Here is a 16,977-nt window from a genome sequence, read left to right on the forward strand (position 1 = left end):
TTGTAAATTTTTATTAGTACAGCTATAAAGAAAGACATCTGCTTGACTGTGCGACATTGCTTCCATTTGGAGCTACAGCTGTGGTAGAAGTAAAACCAACAATTGTTACCTTACAGTGAAGGCTACACTTGTAAGAGAAACAGCATAACTGTGACCATAGCCGTTATGTCAGCACACAGGGAAAGGCTTGATACAGTGGAGGAAGGAGTCTATTTCATGTGCACACATTAAAAAAAGCAGTATAAAAATACATTTATAAAATTACAAATTTCCTCTTTACATGGAATGTTGTATCAGACACAGTTGTGGGGAAGGAAAAGATCCAACTGCATCCTCCTAAAGCCATTTGGGATGGGACTCACACTGATCCCATACAGGAGGGGCTGGACCATATGTTTACGCAGACGCTCCCTCATTTCCTGGGGGGGACTGCTTGGAAACTGGTGGCAGGCCAAACCCAGTTAATTAAAATGTGTAATTACATATTATCATTTGGTAGTGCTAGTACCTACATGAAATGATTATGTGTACTCCAGTGCTTTACAAAATTCAGAGCTGCTAACCACTTCATCTGGTGGGGATACATCAGGCTGGGCTGTTCATTTCACAACAGCACCTCTTTTGTTTTTACTTCTGGAAAACAGAGCTCCCTGAACCCTGCCTGTCACCAGATGTGTCAGACGGATGCAGGGGGTCTGCCTGCGCCATAGAGAAGAGCTGAAGTAGGGACTGAGAGCTCCAGCTTCCATAGCCTTGGGGCAAGGGCATCAATAACTGGCTTCATCTATAATCTACTTGCACTGGAAAAACATGGTCACGGCTGCTTTTTCTCATTTAGCTGGGGAAGGGCATTTATATGTTACATTAAAAACGAAATCTTTAATATATAAAAAAAAAACCCCAAAACCCAAACCTAGGAAAGCCTAGAAGGGTTTTCTTTCTGAGCGTGAAACAGTGATACAATAGTCACTTAAATAGAGTTTCGGAATTCATAACATAAATACTGAATATTTATTAATAATGCTGTCTAGAGCGCTGTCTAGTATGTCTAATGTTAGGCATGTTAAAGGAGAAGATATGGAAAGAAGAGGTAAACCTTCACTAAAGCAATAGTCAGATCTATGTAGATTAGTTGTAACATGATTAATAGTACCTGAAATGTCCATTAGTTAGCTCTTTCAATGCATGTTTCCACATATGGCAGTCATGGTATTGACAAGGCCCTGCCATGCTGTCATGGGGGCATGCCAGAGGTAGCAGAGAGGGTAATTATATGCCTTAGGCTGGACTCACAGGTCACCAGGCACAGCACTGAAAATGGGCAAATTTGAAATGCGTTGCTCCCCAGTGAAATTCATCCTGTAATCCTCAGGTTCCTGACTACTCCTACTCTGGCCTCCCAAAGCTGTCAGCTGGTGGGACATCACCTACAGCAGGAGGTAGGACACACCTCCTCTCTGGCACCATAAGGAGGTGCCAAGCTCCATTAGAATATTTTTCAGCCAGGCTCTCTTGGAGTGAAGGCTTAGCCTCTTGCCTACTGCACAGAGCACTCCGCCATCTGGATACCAAGGACTTGAGCAGGGCTCATTGGGCCTTCACTGATGAGCTTTGTTTAACATATTTCTAATACTCATTTAAATAGAAGCGGGAATTCAAGTCTTTCATCATTCTCAGATTTCTTTCTGTCTTTTGCTTTCTCCCGGTTCTTTAATCTTGCTAAGCAAAATGAAACTTTCAGTGCAAGATACTAGAAGAGACCTATCCAAAAATACCCACTTTCCCAGTGTTTGGGATACTCCTCTCACTGCATCTTTTGCACTTTAAATCTGCATTTTTCTGTATCTCACCAGATGTTCAAATTAGTACCTTGAGGAGGGGAAACAGTCACAGTGGCATTGGCAACCCTGTTATGTTTCTAGAGGGCTGGAGATGTTCAGTGCATGCTTTATAGGCTGAACACACTATACAGAATGGGAAAAAAAGCCAGTGGGCCATAGACTTGATAAATGTGCTAATCAGTGTTGTCAAGGAACAGGTGTCTCCTGGACACATTAAGACATTGAAAGTTTCAGAAAACTTAAGTGGTAGAAACTGTCCAAAGCATCTGAACAACTGAGTTTTGGTGTCGGGTGCCTCAAATGGTAGTTATGGGTGTGTTGGCCAACTGGTCCCTCCATCGCCCTGCAGAGATGCCCAGGCTGGCTCTGGGAAGAGAAGCGGTGGAGCCCAGGTGGCCCAGGGAAGTCAGCCACTCTGGGGGACAGCACGCGCTCGCTCAGGGGCACCAGCAGCACACGGCTGCGCCCCTCTGAACACCTGCACGTGTACTTCCATGTGCTGCAGGGACGTACAAACCCCTCGATCTCTCCCCCACCCTCCCGCGCACGGTGCGGCCATGCCTGGGGTTGCCCTCACGGATATACGTCCTGTCTGTGCCGTCAGAATGCACTGAGTTCGTTCCTCGTGACACTGAGTGAAAATGCATGTGCTACTAATTGAATAGTATTAAAATAGGTTACTGAAAAAGGTTTTTCTAGTCTGTGCTACTGCTTAGTTTGAATAGCTGAAAGGCAGAAAATGGCTGATTCTTTTCTTTTAAGCCTTTTGCTGTGTTTGGAATAGCACCACAACACAGTTAAAAGAAAAGTCAAAAGGATTATTAATGCTACCCCAAAGTATATTCACCAGCAGAGGGTTTACTGTTAACATACACTGCAAATTCCATAGCTCCACAACAAGAATACATAGAGCTTGAAACTCCTTTCCATGGAGTTTCTGGACTGCAAAATCTTCAGTATTGAAGTGCTGATTCCTTTTTTCTTTTGCCTGTCAGCACAATTCTTACCATCTGGAGTTAGTTTAGCAGGAAGGTGTGGATGTATATTTGTCTTTCAATCCACTCAATAAAATGTGACACATTACTGTAAACTCCAGGTCCCAAAACCTTGGAAAAGCAGACAGAGCCCCAAGATGTTAAACCAAACAGAGTCCAGCGCCCTGCAGGTTGCTCACACACAAGTGGTCCTCCACTGTCACCCTGCAACATGAAAGAAAAAAACAGTCTATAGGGGCTACATGTGGTCAGCCGTCATATGGTTAAAGCTGTGTCTCGGTTCCTACAGCGGTTTGCCTTTAATAAGTAACTCGCCTGTAAAAACTGGCTGCTCTGCCAAACTATGCAGCAGCATGCAGTGTTACCAGTATTTATTCTGTTAGATTTGTGCAAAAAATGACCTGCAAAAGGCTCATACAAATTAAAAAAAAAAAAAAAAATCGGTCTAATAGTTAAATAATACAGATAAACCTTAGAGTCTTCAAGCAGCATTTCATTATCATAAACTGAAGTTGGTTACACCAATATTAATAATAAAAGTTGGATTAAAATATCTAAATAACAGTTGTCATTCCTAGAGTAGATGAAGTATGCTATACCTAATAAACACCATATAGTACTCTGATTTCTAAGAGCAAGTCTGGCTGTGGGTTTCTCCTTAGGGAGAGACCTACCATGCATGAGTCCACAGTGCCAGACTCATAGCCAGCACACAGCATCCTGCTGGTGATGGTCTTCATGTCAAAGTATGATTGGCATTGTTCCAAGGAAATGATGCGAACCTCTCCTTCCTGAAGCTTGAAAGGCACTGAAAAACAGAACTAAGCATTAAACTATACACACACAAACACACAAATACTTAGCTATGATGGCTCGTTGAGATACGATAAATACTGCCATTAGGATAGATTATAAATATTACTTTATATTAGATGTAAGGTGAGAAGTTCCCCTTTTGCACAAAGCTAAGGTGAAAGCAGGTGGTTTTCTGCACTGCTGCATCACAGGATTTGTGACTGTCATGCACCTGAGCCTGGAGTGTATGTGTTGCATTCCGGAGAAGGACTAAGCACAGGGGGACTGGCGTGACACTTGCTGGTCATTGTGCATCCACACAGACAGACTGAGGAGGGAGAGCACCTTTACGTGATGTGCTACGGGACTCTGGAGATGGGGCAGTATTGGCTGGAAAACAGTAATGTGAGGGAGGTGGAGGAGAGGTTTGACTCATTGTTCCGTGGCAGGATCTCCCTGTTTCTTGGTGACTCTCGTAGTAAGGCTTGGTATAATCGCAGCCTTTTTGAGTTATGTTTGGGTAAATTTGACTTAGAGAATGTATCAGGGAATCAGAATTCAAAGGTTATTGAAATTATTTTAGCACATTCAGGAGACAATAAAGGACTTCTTCCTAGTCTAAGCAGCGGACTGAGCTCAAATTCTAAAGAAAGTTGTTCAACCTAGGGCGTGAAGTACTAAATGCTGTGTAGCCATGATGATTTTTGATGCCTCATAACATAAAACCTTTAAAACCAACACTGAAACCACATTAGATAACAAAGAACCTTACTCCACTTAGCAGTGATGCAAAATGATTCTGTGGGGGTTTCTTCCCTGACATTACATAAAAGGTATTTTTGGATGGGTAGAGCTGCTAGTAAACAGCCTATCCCTGTGCAATTTAATTTTTGCCACATGTCTGACCTGGCCACTAGAGGTCCAGTCCCAGCTGAAACAATACTGAAAGGAAAATCTCCCTCTCCGGTGTACAGAAATGCAGCCTTCCCTAGTAATTACTATAATAGCAAAGGGAGAAACACAATGGCAAGAGCATTGACTGAGTTGGGGCCAGGATAATTTGTATATGATGCATGCAGAATTGTTTTGTCTAAACAAAGATTTACATAACAACTGTTCTTGTTGTGGGACCCGAGGATTACAGCAGCCACAGAACAAGAAAACACACTAATGTTCTCTTTGGAGAGACAAAAACAACACTTGTGATTGTGCCTGGGTGGAATAAATCATGTCACATGTCCAAAGTGTGACACAGCATTGATTCAAGAAAATGTTCATTCAGCCTCTATGCCAGTGCTTTCAGTGCCTTCTGCTTTCACAGAACTAAGAATGTTGCCCTGGCCCTGATGATCTGATACCTTCTCAGTACAGTTCTGAATACAGCCTAAACCAGTAAAATGATAATACATTCAGGTGACTTTCTTGATAGGAGTTTCTAGATCCTCAACATTTTTTGAAATCAAGCTATTTGTCTAAATAAAGATTAAGGAGCATAAATTCAGGCTGCTGATTTGGAACAGCTAGGCTCTAGTCACAGCTAGATCCCTTCATGAGTAGTTACTGTTCCCCAGTATTTAATAAGGTCCAGTAGTAATATACACGGATAAAGCTTTGTAATGGGATCACTTATTTGATTAACTCAGCAGCAGGTTAACGTGTTTTTCCAAGATGCCCAGAAATATTCATCTTACTTTTGTTGCCCATGTGTCCCCAGCCTGTGATGTAGCAGTAGGTATCTGGCCGAACCAGCTGGTCCTTGCTGGGCAAACAGACAGGTCTTACGTAGCTTGTCTCATTGATGTCCTCATCTAGTTCCACAATGCTGATATCATAGTCCACGACTGCTCTGTTGTAGCGTGGATGGAGGATAATGGTCTTCACTAGTCGAGTCTGCATGAAGCCTGATGGATGATCAAGGTTGCTGATCCCAAACACTACTTTCCAAACAGCCGCATTTTCTCTCCTTTGTAAAAAAGAAAAAATGGAAATTTTCCATCAAGAGTGTTCTTTTAAGTTAAAATACACGAGAACTTTATCTCCCTGACTTTTTTGCCCATTGTACTTTGCAAAGCATTACACATACAAATGCTACAAGAAAAAACAAATACTTAGGCATTGTTACTTACAGCTAAGATCCAAGGAATAAAAGACAATGCTTTCCATTTCCTTCCTGCTTGTTACCAAATGATTAAAGCTCGCACCTTCAGAAGACACGTAACCACCTATTAGTTGCTGTATCAAATGCCAAAGGCTCTCAAAATCATCCCTGGGATCCTGCCCAAGTCTTAGGTGCTCACATCCTCAGTGGTGGGCATGTACAAATTTCTGTGGGGTGGCAATATTGTTCAGTAGTATGCTGCTGACAGCAGTAAGTCTAGCTGAAGTCCCAAAGGATTCCCAAAGAAGCAATTCTATTACGAAAATTAAATCTTTTCTGCTAGCCATGGGAAAAAGTCCCTCATTTATTGGGCATTCAGTCAGAGCCAAGCATACTCCCTATGCCCGAGCTGAAACATTACTTTGACTCTTACAGTTGTTTAAGACTCTTTTTGTAACTATCCAAGATCACAAAAAAATAATGCAAATGATCCAAGTGGGAAGACTGAACTAGTGTCTGTTGAGACACACGAGAAAAACACAGACTTTATGAAAGACTTCAAGGGTGTAACCTCTTGATCGTAACTGGTCACAGGGTAAGTTCCTAATTAATCTGTGACTCTAAAAACCCTCAAAGAAGTATTTTTCACAACTGATGAAAGACAGTACCATGTAACTAAGCACCTTTGACAAGATCAAAGCCTAATCAAAGTAGTGTAAATCAAAGCATACAGAATTTCAGCTTTTTCACATACTTAACAGACTGTAATTTCTGTAATTTGTAAAGAGATTTGGTTGCTAAATAAAGGTTATTTTTATCTTAAAAGTCACAGGAAAATTCTGGTATTTCAGACTGTAATGATCATTATACCATCATGATCAGTTTGAGTTTTTCCATAAAGTTCGAAGATTATGTGCTAAGAATATTCATATGCTATTGTGTTTATGAACGTTGTAAGAAAGCATTGCTCAGAGCAATGAGCAGTCACAGCCAGAATGTATTGTCCTACAGTTAAGAAAAAAACCTTAATGTCTTGGATGCTTTGGTGTAATGCATTTCAAAACAATCTTGACAAAACTCTGGGGACCATACTGCTAAAACTAGGAAAGGACACAATGTTTAATTTAGCTCTGCCCATTTATGCCCTCTGCAAGTATTCGTGACTGCATTAATACTTTCTGCTGCATTATTGTTATATGGTCCTCATGTTTTGTATCCCAAACTTCACATGAACTTCATGAAATACTTCACAAAATGGAGCATTTTGTCTAAAGGACCAGAACACTTTAGAATCTGTTTTAATTGTTGGCTTATCTAGTGGGCTTGGTAAATTTTTGAATACTTTATATCAAGAAAGCTTCATGGCATCAAGCAAGATCTTGATGTTGCTGTATCAAGCTATGAAGAATTTAAAGATTTCAGGCCACTGGGAACATATCCTCAAATCTTTTTGGAGAGGCAGAAGAGAAAAAAGTTCATATAACTCCTCAATTAATTATTAAAAAAAAACATCTTCGTACTTTAAGGCATTTATAATACAAATGTGAAAGAGACCTTTTACATGTAATACTCTTGAGCTCACACAGATATTATTTAGCCCTAAATGAGGAGTAAATGAACAGCTCCAAAATATAGTGGCAGTCTTTCTGTGTTTGACAAAAACGGGAGAATTTTTACTTTATAAATTTAACACCTTCTCAGGTTATCTTTCACTAATAAGAAAAATCTCTTACCTGTGAAATTCAGTAGCAGTGCAATATTGCTGAAGGATCTACCTCTAAATCCCACCCTTTATTTTAGATCACCAGAAAAGGTTCTTCCAAAAGTAAAGAAATATTCCAGATACTGCTTAGCTTTTTTTAAAAATAGATGGGGAAAGAAGAGAAATTCCTTGTGCAGAACCCAAAATCTGATAAATACAATATTCTTGTTCGTGTCATTCAGGTTCAGCACTCTGTTAGTTTAGAAGGACGGTTATCTAGGTTCGTCTTCTAAGTTTCTGCTTATTACTTTTCTTCTCTCTGAATGAAATCAGCTCTTGAACATCCTTAGGGCTTGATATGATGTGATGGTCAGAACTGAGGTCTCTCCAATGTAATTTCCTCTAGCATTTCCATTAATAGCCTCACACCTTGGGATACCCCCACTATCACCTGCCTGACATCTTCTGGCTTGGACACAAAAGCCACAAACTTCGCCCCTACCACAAGAGCCAGGAAAAACACAACACATACCAAAGAACTCAGTGTTTCAGAAATAAAAAGACAAAATTGAAATTATTACTGAAAATTTGAATGATTAATGTTATAAAGAAATATCAGTCAAGAGATACTTGCTTACCACAGAATTTCTGCTGGCTTGAACAGAGAGGTAGGTGTTTAGTGTAGTCTAAAATAATTTCCAATGAGCAAGTACCAGTTTAAAGCAGGATTAAGCACTGATGACAACTGCGTAGCAGGAAAGAACTTGCTAACTACAGCAGAAAACACACATTTCAATTATCTTTAGAAATCCTATTTAAAAACTTAGGTACAAGACAAAAGAACTGAGGTAATAAACTCCAAAATCTGTGGTTCATTAAAAAGAAATGTTTGCTAGCACCAAAAAGCTGACAATGTCCAAGACAATTCCTAGGACATGTAAACTTCCTCTGCACTCCAGACTGTCCATCCACCACAGGGCCTCAGATACTAGGAGGCACTGAGCAGTGGTTAAAACTGACTTTTTAATGATTGCAATCCTAATAAAGGAGTGGAGTATTTATAATTAGAAAAGGCAGTGACTTCAATACGTCAGTTGCACTGTTGAGTAAATACTCAGTTTTTATTTTTACTAATTGCCACAGCATTTTTCCAAGGTCATTTCTATGCTGGTGCCCAGAATGACTTTTTATGTTGTATGAGAGGTGTAGGATTAGTGTTCTGGTCTTCTTCCTTGTCCTGTTTCCTCCGACATCTTCATTTAACTTTCATCGGTACAGATGCCAACAATGAGTAATAAAGCATGTGAAAACCTAAGCTGATGTCAGTTTATACCATTTACTTTCTTTTTTAGTCTCTTAAAACTAGGCCTCTGTAATTTACCATTCTGCAAAGGTCATCACCTGTGCATTTGGTAGAGGAGGGAGGACTTGGTAATTCACATGTGCACGTTTATATGAGCAGTAAAACTGTCTGAGCCCTCTCACCCTTCAAAGCAGTGTGCTACTGTCAAGACCCATCTTTTTGCAATCAAAACACAGCCACATATGTGTCCACTTGGCTCACTCTGCAGGGAGCACTGCCATGGCCATCGGCCTGGGCGACTGGTCCGACCACCAAGGATCCTCTTGTTCATGCGAGCAGCTGGGCGACGACCACAGTCTAGCGAGGAACAGATGCAGAAGGGAGTTAATTGTTACCACAAAGGTAGCACATACAAGACCTTCTGCAAGAAAATGGGCACAGAATGATATAAAGAGTTATGAAATTACACTGAATGATACAGTAAATTAAGTCATCAACAACCACACAATAGTACCAAACACATTGAGCCATTTTCATCCTTCCTTTATATCAGAGGATTTGCTCTCCTGGTATTAATTTTGACCAGCTCAGCCTGAAATACTAACCACGCTAGTTTGGGATCCTGACTTCCTTTCTCTCAGGACTTACAGGCTGCCCTTGGGAAGGTTTCCTGGGTTTCTGTCCTTGCCTTTCTCTCAGCTAGCAACGTGTTTGGGCTACTTTGTACTATCCATAAGAACTGCTTCTGGAAAATCTGCTCAGCAATAACTCAGGTGTGCGGTGGATGTCACACTGTTTACTCAGCTACACAGCATCAGGCTTGCTTGGCCTGTGGGAGAATATTTGAAGATCTGAAGACATGCCAGTACTCTGTCCATTCTACTTTATAAGCTACTTCCACTGGAAATAATACAAGACTCCCATCTGCCAGACAGTTACTTTTCTGAAATAGCCCTTCACTTTTGTTTCACTTTATATTCTGGATTTGTAAGACGGCAAAGTTATTATTTATACTATTTATATTCAGTTTGATTTAGAGAACAAAAGAACACCACCAGTTTCTGCAGTCAGCCTCCCAAGGGACGATATGCTGCCATTGCATATATCCATGGGAATTCAGTGAAGAAATAAATTGGAGCAATGGTTATTTGTAACTTTTAATTCTTGTTGTGCTCACTTAACTTCAGAGGGCAAGGGGTTTTAAGTGTACTTAAAGCAACATATGTCAGAAGCAAACACCTTTGACAGGCTCCTATGAGCTGCTTTTTTTTTTCTGATAAGAGTAGTAAATGTTTTGATTAGTTTCCCAAATTTAGTTCATGCTTTGTGATTAATTTTCCCTGTGTCAAGCTCATTCATAATTTCGGTGTTCTTCAGCAAAGCTCTCCTTGTCTACAGAATGGGATTTCATTGAAGATGAAGAATTTCTGCATTTTCAAACCACTTAAACTTGCACAATCTGCTGTGTCTACAAACTTGGTCTGCAGCTTTCTACTTCAGGTTCTTCTGTCCCCTTGAGCTTCACAACTAAACAGTTCACAGCTTTAACTCCCAGGCAGATAGCCTGCTAACCTAAGGATATTTTCAGCATGAAGTTTTATCAAATTAATTTTTGAAACCTGACTGCTGACAGAATTCATTTTGTGGGAGCAGGACTGGGCTACTGCAATACACAGCCTCGTTGTCAAAAAATAAGCAAAGCTGATGCAACTGAGTAGAGTAGGGAAAGAAAAAACAGTGCAAAACTGGATGTTGCATAAGTCCAGTCAAACTTCAGAATGAATCCGCACTAAACGTCTGCATTTGTTAAAGTAATTTAACACATATTGAAAAACATCTTTGTTTTATATGCACTTCTCTCTTACCTTCTTTAGTGCAAAAGAGAGCCACTTTGCTTCTGCTTCGACACATCTGTCTAAATATTGAAACAAGAACATGATGGAAATCTCAATTAATTGATGTAATTTTTGGTAATTTGCAGATCAGCACAGGTATTGTACTTGTTGTTGTAAACGAGCTATTAAAAATTCCCCCAAACTGTAAAAAGAAACACAAGGAGTTTCTTATGCCAGATCATCCATGGTTTCCAGAGTCTGCCTGGAGATAATTCTAAGTATTAGTTCAGCTTTACAGTGCATTTCATGAGTGGGTGCTACATATTTTGCAGACTACCTTGCTCTGTGGGCACTGATCCAGCTCCGAGGTCAGCTGGGATGTACAGTCTGTCAAGTCTTAATTTATGGCACCTGAAAGCACAGAGATTGCTATTCTCCTCTTCCTTACAGCAGAAGGATAGAATTTACTTTGAAATACCTTTGATAACAGATGATCTTTCATGCCCTAGAAGTCTGGATATTTTGAAAAAACCCAGGAAGCTTGCAAAAGCAAGTATTAAAACAACAAAACCCGATCATTTCCGTTAAAAATTTTCAGCTGAGAGAGGAAATAAGTGATTCTTTGTCAAAGGAAGAGAGATCCTTGTTAAAACAGTGAGCATTACTGCTCAACTAGCTGGCTGCCTTTTTATTTCCACCACTTTTTCATTCCTACCATGTACGTGCTTTTCTGAGGCAGATGCAGAGCTGACTTAGACTGGCTACACAGATTAGCTGTGCTACAGATAATTCTTTGAAGGTTGTAATATCAGTAGGTAGGCAGTATCTTTAAAATTGCAACCACCTAAAAAGAGGCATTTGATTTTAAGTCATAGATACTAATGTGGGCACAACACTAGAGTGCCAGCAAGCTCACCAGATTAGCTTGAATCTGTGATTTGATGAGACTTCTGTCCCTTACGCTGCATATGACCCATTCATATACTGTGAAAATCAGTCTCCTTTCTGTTCCTGAAAACATAGACCATAAAATTCTGTTTCTAGAGACAGATGACAAATTTCAGGAAAGAAAATTCCATGAGCAATTTTGAGGGGGATTTGTGCTCCATTAAAAAAAAATATATATATAACTGAGACTAGTCACACCTATGTTTCACACTCGTTTCTTCAACTTATCAAACAGCCAGCTCCAAAAAAGATAACTTCAAGCTTTTATATTTGCATAGCCTGCACTGTGCCATCCCCTCTTTATGAAAGTAGGGGTGCATTTGTTAGTTCTTGCCCAAGTTCTCAGTAGTCCAGGAGCCTGACAGCTCCTTTAAACATAAAACATACTCCACAGCACAGATGTTTTAGATGCTGAAGTTGATCCAGATGAACACACCTAGACTGCAGGGCTCAGGAGCACTTCACAACTCCCGGGCTTGTCTTGGCCTCATGTTGGGAGGAGACTAAACGCGTATTGTCCCCTGTGCAATTTGCTTTGTACTAGAAAGCAAGCTAGGCACGTGGTAAGTGAGGCAGGCCTGCAGGTCCTCTGGTGGGATGACTGGGAGATCAGTATGGGGTGCACCTGATCCGCAGCACATGCACAGCCAATGAGAGACACCCAGAGAGGATGCCTGATGCAGCCAAAATAAGAACAGCCTCACTCTTCATGCAAGGCCTTAGCCTCTCATTTCTTGTTTGCCCATTTTCTGGATTCAGGGAGACTGATCTGTTCCTACATACTACTTTCATCTCTGTAATAGTTTTATCAATAATCCTCATTACTGGTGTTTTCTCTCCTTTAACTTGTACTTTGGGCAAAACTGGATCTTTTGCTCCTAGATCTTGTAACTCAGAGGCTCCAAATCCATCCCTTCACACATTCTTCCTAGCAGACCACTTTCAAACATGGCAAAGTACCTTGAAATGTCTGTATTGCACTTCACTGACTGGACAGAATATGATTGTGGACCTGCCTTTGCATCTGGTCACAACCCAAGGTGTTTATTCTTGTATTATTCTGCAGAAAAGCATTCAAATACCATTAAGCTAGTGGAAAGAGACAGTGAGAAAGGAAAAGAAAGGAGTTAAGAAGAAAACTTTCAAGTATCAGGCACCATCCTGTAATGGCTCTTCTTCTAGACGAAGACATAAAAATGAACTTAAATGAATGGTGAAAATACTCATGTAAAACAGAACTAGTACAAAACTCAGATGTAAGAAAGCAAAAGTTGGTACTTGCAGACACAATCTTTTTAGTATTCTGCCATTACAGAAAAGTTTTACTACAGAAAATAATGGAGCCATGCAAAAGAAAAGTAGGTGTATTCCTCAGATTTGTGTCTTTACACGTTGTACCTCTGCACTTAGACAAGACAGTCTTTCTTTGTGAAACAGAAGGATTTTCTATGGAGGAAGTATGTTATGAAATCTCCTAGGTATTTGAAAGAGAACAGGGAAACAGTGAATCTGCTTTCTGAAGAATGCAGTTGCAGCTGGGGGTTAGGTGGCTCCCCCAGATTTGTCCTGGATGTTTCAGTTCATTGACTTCAAGGTCAAAGTCACACTTTGAATGTCTCAACCATGAGATCCTGGCTTCTCATTAGCGACTACCTGTTCAGTCAACTTAATTAAAAGGAATATACCACCATCTGAGGCCAGAGCTGCTAGGGAAACCTACTGTAACTGGATATAGCTTCTGCTGAAGAAGCTGTGGTTGCTCCAAATGTATGAATCCAAGCTACATGGACTGCAGAGGATGGTAAGATGTTGCTGCAGGTTTTGCTACAGAGTACTTATTGGACTTTCTCGGTCAGCAGGGATTTAATGAAGCTGTCTGGTCCAGCTGCTTCAAGGGCACCACCTCTATGTCAGTCATATGCCATTAGTCTGGCAGAATGGGCCCCTGAGAATTCACAGGTGGACTGAAAAAAGACTACAGTTGTAGTAGACACTAAAATCATTATAGACTGTATCTTAACAACTCGCTTGACTATGTGCTGGGATTTATACACAGATACCCTGGGAGAAAAGAGCTTGCCAAAGAGAGTTTGTCATCCTCCATTAATAAGTGATTACTCACAGCAGTGAAATCTCATTTACCTGTTACTTACCCATTCACTAGAAGTGCGTGTAACGTGGATGCATTTTTATTCTTCCAGTCTGAGTGCAGATTCAGCCATTTTTGATGCTGCATTTCCTCATTCTCTGTTACAATTTCTGTTTTGGATGGTCCTCTGAAACAAATGAAAGACATTCATAGACCTTCCTGTAGATTGCTATGTTACAGTTATGAAGGTGAAGAGGCCCTAATGCTTGGCTCCCGTTTACTCCAAAGATATGTAGCTGAATGTTATGTCAAAGCTACATGTGGCAGAATCATAGTTAGGGGAATGAAATCACCCCAAGAAGCCAGGCCAGCTAACAAACTACTGCCACTTATGCTGTATTTTCTGACAAGAACCAGAATTGGAATTGGGAACAGCAAGAGCCTTCTGGTAGCATTTGTTGTAGTGTATACACTGACATACTGTTTCCACAGTTTCTTGCCTCCAAAAATACATCTTCATACGTAGAAGAGGTAAAAGAAAAAATATTTTCTTACATTCCTATCTTTGGAAATCCATTAAAATTTAACAGTAAAGAGCAGTCTGGGTGTTGTTAATACTACTTGACAGTATCTCTAAGACCAAGCTGTCTGCTTTGCTAAACAGAACAAATCATGGGCGATGATGTCAAACCTGTCCTTCTGCAGCAAATTAACAGGAATATGAAAGTAAGTTGGAATGATTCACCAGGAGATATTTTCATATATCCACCTCCTCAGTTTAGTGATTGCCTGATAGACTCAAGCCACCGAAGAAATTGCAGTTTTAGTAAATCTCAATTGCTAAATGGAAAAAAGAGTTTATTTTTTAAATGGCTTTACAAGTTATCCAACTTTCCAGCACAGAACCACTCATGAGTAGCCATCAATCCCTGTCAATGACAAGGATTTTCAAGGACTGCTCTCCTGAACACTGGTCAAAGACTGAATTCTAAATCCTAGTTCATGGAAAAGAGAATGAGAAAAGTTCAGAAAAACTGTGATGTGTCCTAAAACTTTCCTCTGAACCTAATCTTTGATGGCAGTACCTAGGAATGCCAGCCACGTTATTAGTTTGTCTTTAAGTGGAATTTTCAGTATTAACTCTATTTCTTTTTAACTATTTACAAAAAATGCAGCATCCTTTACCCACTTCATTGCATAAATTAACAACAATCAAAGAATTCTGTTTTATGGTAAAATTGTCAGTTCAATCATATGGAAATGTTTTCAACAGGGCTGGCAGAATTAACTAGGCTCTGAGGTCACAGCCCTGGATCCCGCCTGTTACATGACTTATTTTTCATAATCTTCTCTGGGCACATTAAGCACGTATCATTCCATGATCTACTACCCAGAATGTGCAGGCAGATAATAACAAGCATTTTTAAAGACAGTATTTTCTCCTCATTTGAAGAAAGTTGTTTACTGCAAAAAGAGCTTTCTTCCTCAGTGCCTGCTTATAGCAAACACATAAAACTCTCCTCTTCATTTCCATCATTTGCCTATTTCTCACTCTTTTTCCCACCAAACGTACACAAACTTTTTTTCTTAAGATGACATTCTGCCTTATGATCTTCTGTGAACAATTATGTTCACCGTTTCATAACTGTGTACAGTGATATTTTATGTAGTTGGAATCAGTGTCTGGTCTATAAAATATGTAACTCAAGAATGTGCAAAAAGGTGCAAATATCATGCCATTTGATAGATCCCAATCTATATTATCCCAAATACCAGATTATTTTACTGAAACCTGCAGTTCTGAATAACAGCTTGTGATGCTATAATCATCATTAAGGAGATATGTACTTCTAAACCAGGGCAACAACCCACAAGACACTTAAGCCTGTATGAAATTTTATAATTATTAATACAAGGTGTTATACTTAGTAAAATTATGGCTATGTATTTTTTCCTTGGTGGTCACAGCTTGGTATAATACACTCAAAACCAGTATGTCCTAATTTATGTCTTTAGAATGCCTTCTATAAATGTCTACAGAGCGTTCCCCCTTGATGTTGTTTATACAAGGTTTTCTTTCAGATAGCCAAGGGCCACCACTTGTCTCCTTGCATCTATTTTAATTTTAAATAGAATAAAGGGGACCTAAGAGCCTCATTTCTAGCTGAAGAAAGCTGGAGACAGTGGTTACTATTTGTGTAGAGACCAGAGCATACCAGGAATTGCCAGAGAATGAGAGAACACCAGCGAAAAATGTTAGAGGAAGAGTAAGGACCCGGGCTGGTGTGGGATTCTGGGTCTGAGACTTTCAGTATCCAGGGAGGGGCTGCTATGCAGACATAACACCAGGGACTGTAAAGCACTCAGAGAAAAGGAGGGAGGTAGAGCAATGGGGATTCATTTCAGTTACACCCATTCTGTGCTCCAGAAACGCAGCAGGCAGCAGATTCTACTCAGCCCCTCTTGGAGCCGTAGCACACAATTTCTTCTGTGGACACACTCTAAAGAAAAGGGAAGAAGGAGCTTTCAATAGAGAGCACTGCGTCAACTCCTGCTATATAACTTCTTAAGAATATTTTGCTTTACTGAGTTTCTTACAGACTCCAGCAACAAAGCTATAGCTGCTAATTACTTTGAGACATCAATCTACATATTTGAGTTTGAAATTAGCTCTTTTGCTGATTTTTTATTTTAGTGACCTGCCAAAGTTGACCTAAATTAAGTCAATCTGCACAAAAGTCATGTGTGTGGCCATATGTAATATCTTCCAAGTTTTCAGGCAAGCCAAATAAAGAACTGTTTTTATGAAACACTTTCAGGAGGCTCTTTCACTTCTTTGTAGTTTTTTTTTTTTTCCCCCTCTCTGGTTTACATATAACAGAACAGCTTTTTTTCAGAAACTTGGTGTTGATTTTAGACTAATGCTTTTAATTATTGCCTGTACTGCAACAATAAGCAAAATTGAAACCGTATTTGTTGACTGAAACCATATATACCTGGAACACAATGCGCAGTTTTGAGTTGCCTCAGTTTAAGAGCATATTCAGAAACTGGAGAGGGTCATGCAGATGCCTTTCAAATTTTCTAGGGGCTTATGGCACTGATGTACAGGAGAGGTTGAGGGAATTGGACTTTACTCTTGTGAAGAGGAAGCTAAGAAACAATTCAATAGCAACCTGCAACTACTTGAAAAGGTGTTAAAAGGTGACAAAATCAAACTTTTCTCAATAGTGCTGCATGGTAAAACAAGGGGAAATGACCTAGAGTTGCAGCTTTGGAGATTCATAGCGGATGAAAAGGAAATACTCTTTCACTAGGAAGGTGGAGCAGCCCTCTAACAGAAAGACTGTGGAATCTCAGTCCATCAAGGT

General features: G+C 40.0%; 1 protein-coding gene across 6 annotated transcripts in view; it reads right to left on the reverse strand.

The window, feature by feature from the left end:
• Positions 1–2,683: 2,683 nt before the first annotated feature.
• Positions 2,684–16,977, reverse strand: part of CORIN (corin, serine peptidase) — a 173,940-nt gene continuing 159,646 nt past the window's right edge. For 4 of the 6 annotated variants that reach the window (XM_074866115.1, XM_074866112.1, XM_074866113.1 and 1 more), the window contains 6 exons: positions 13,671–13,793; positions 10,600–10,649; positions 8,917–9,091; positions 5,323–5,594; positions 3,511–3,644; positions 2,684–3,040 (listed from right to left, as the gene is read on the reverse strand). In XM_074866115.1, coding sequence (XP_074722216.1) covers positions 2,858–3,040; positions 3,511–3,644; positions 5,323–5,594; positions 8,917–9,091; positions 10,600–10,649; positions 13,671–13,793 — 937 coding nt within the window. In that variant the 3' untranslated portion in view covers positions 2,684–2,857. Of the gene's footprint in view, positions 3,041–3,510; positions 3,645–5,322; positions 5,595–7,740; positions 8,203–8,916; positions 9,092–10,599; positions 10,650–13,670; positions 13,794–16,977 lie in introns of those variants that run through there. The other 2 variants (XM_074866117.1, XM_074866116.1) reach the window with 2 other exon arrangements.

Source organism: Strix uralensis, chromosome 4 (assembly GCF_047716275.1).
Source record: "Strix uralensis isolate ZFMK-TIS-50842 chromosome 4, bStrUra1, whole genome shotgun sequence".
NCBI lineage: Eukaryota > Metazoa > Chordata > Aves > Strigiformes > Strigidae > Strix > Strix uralensis.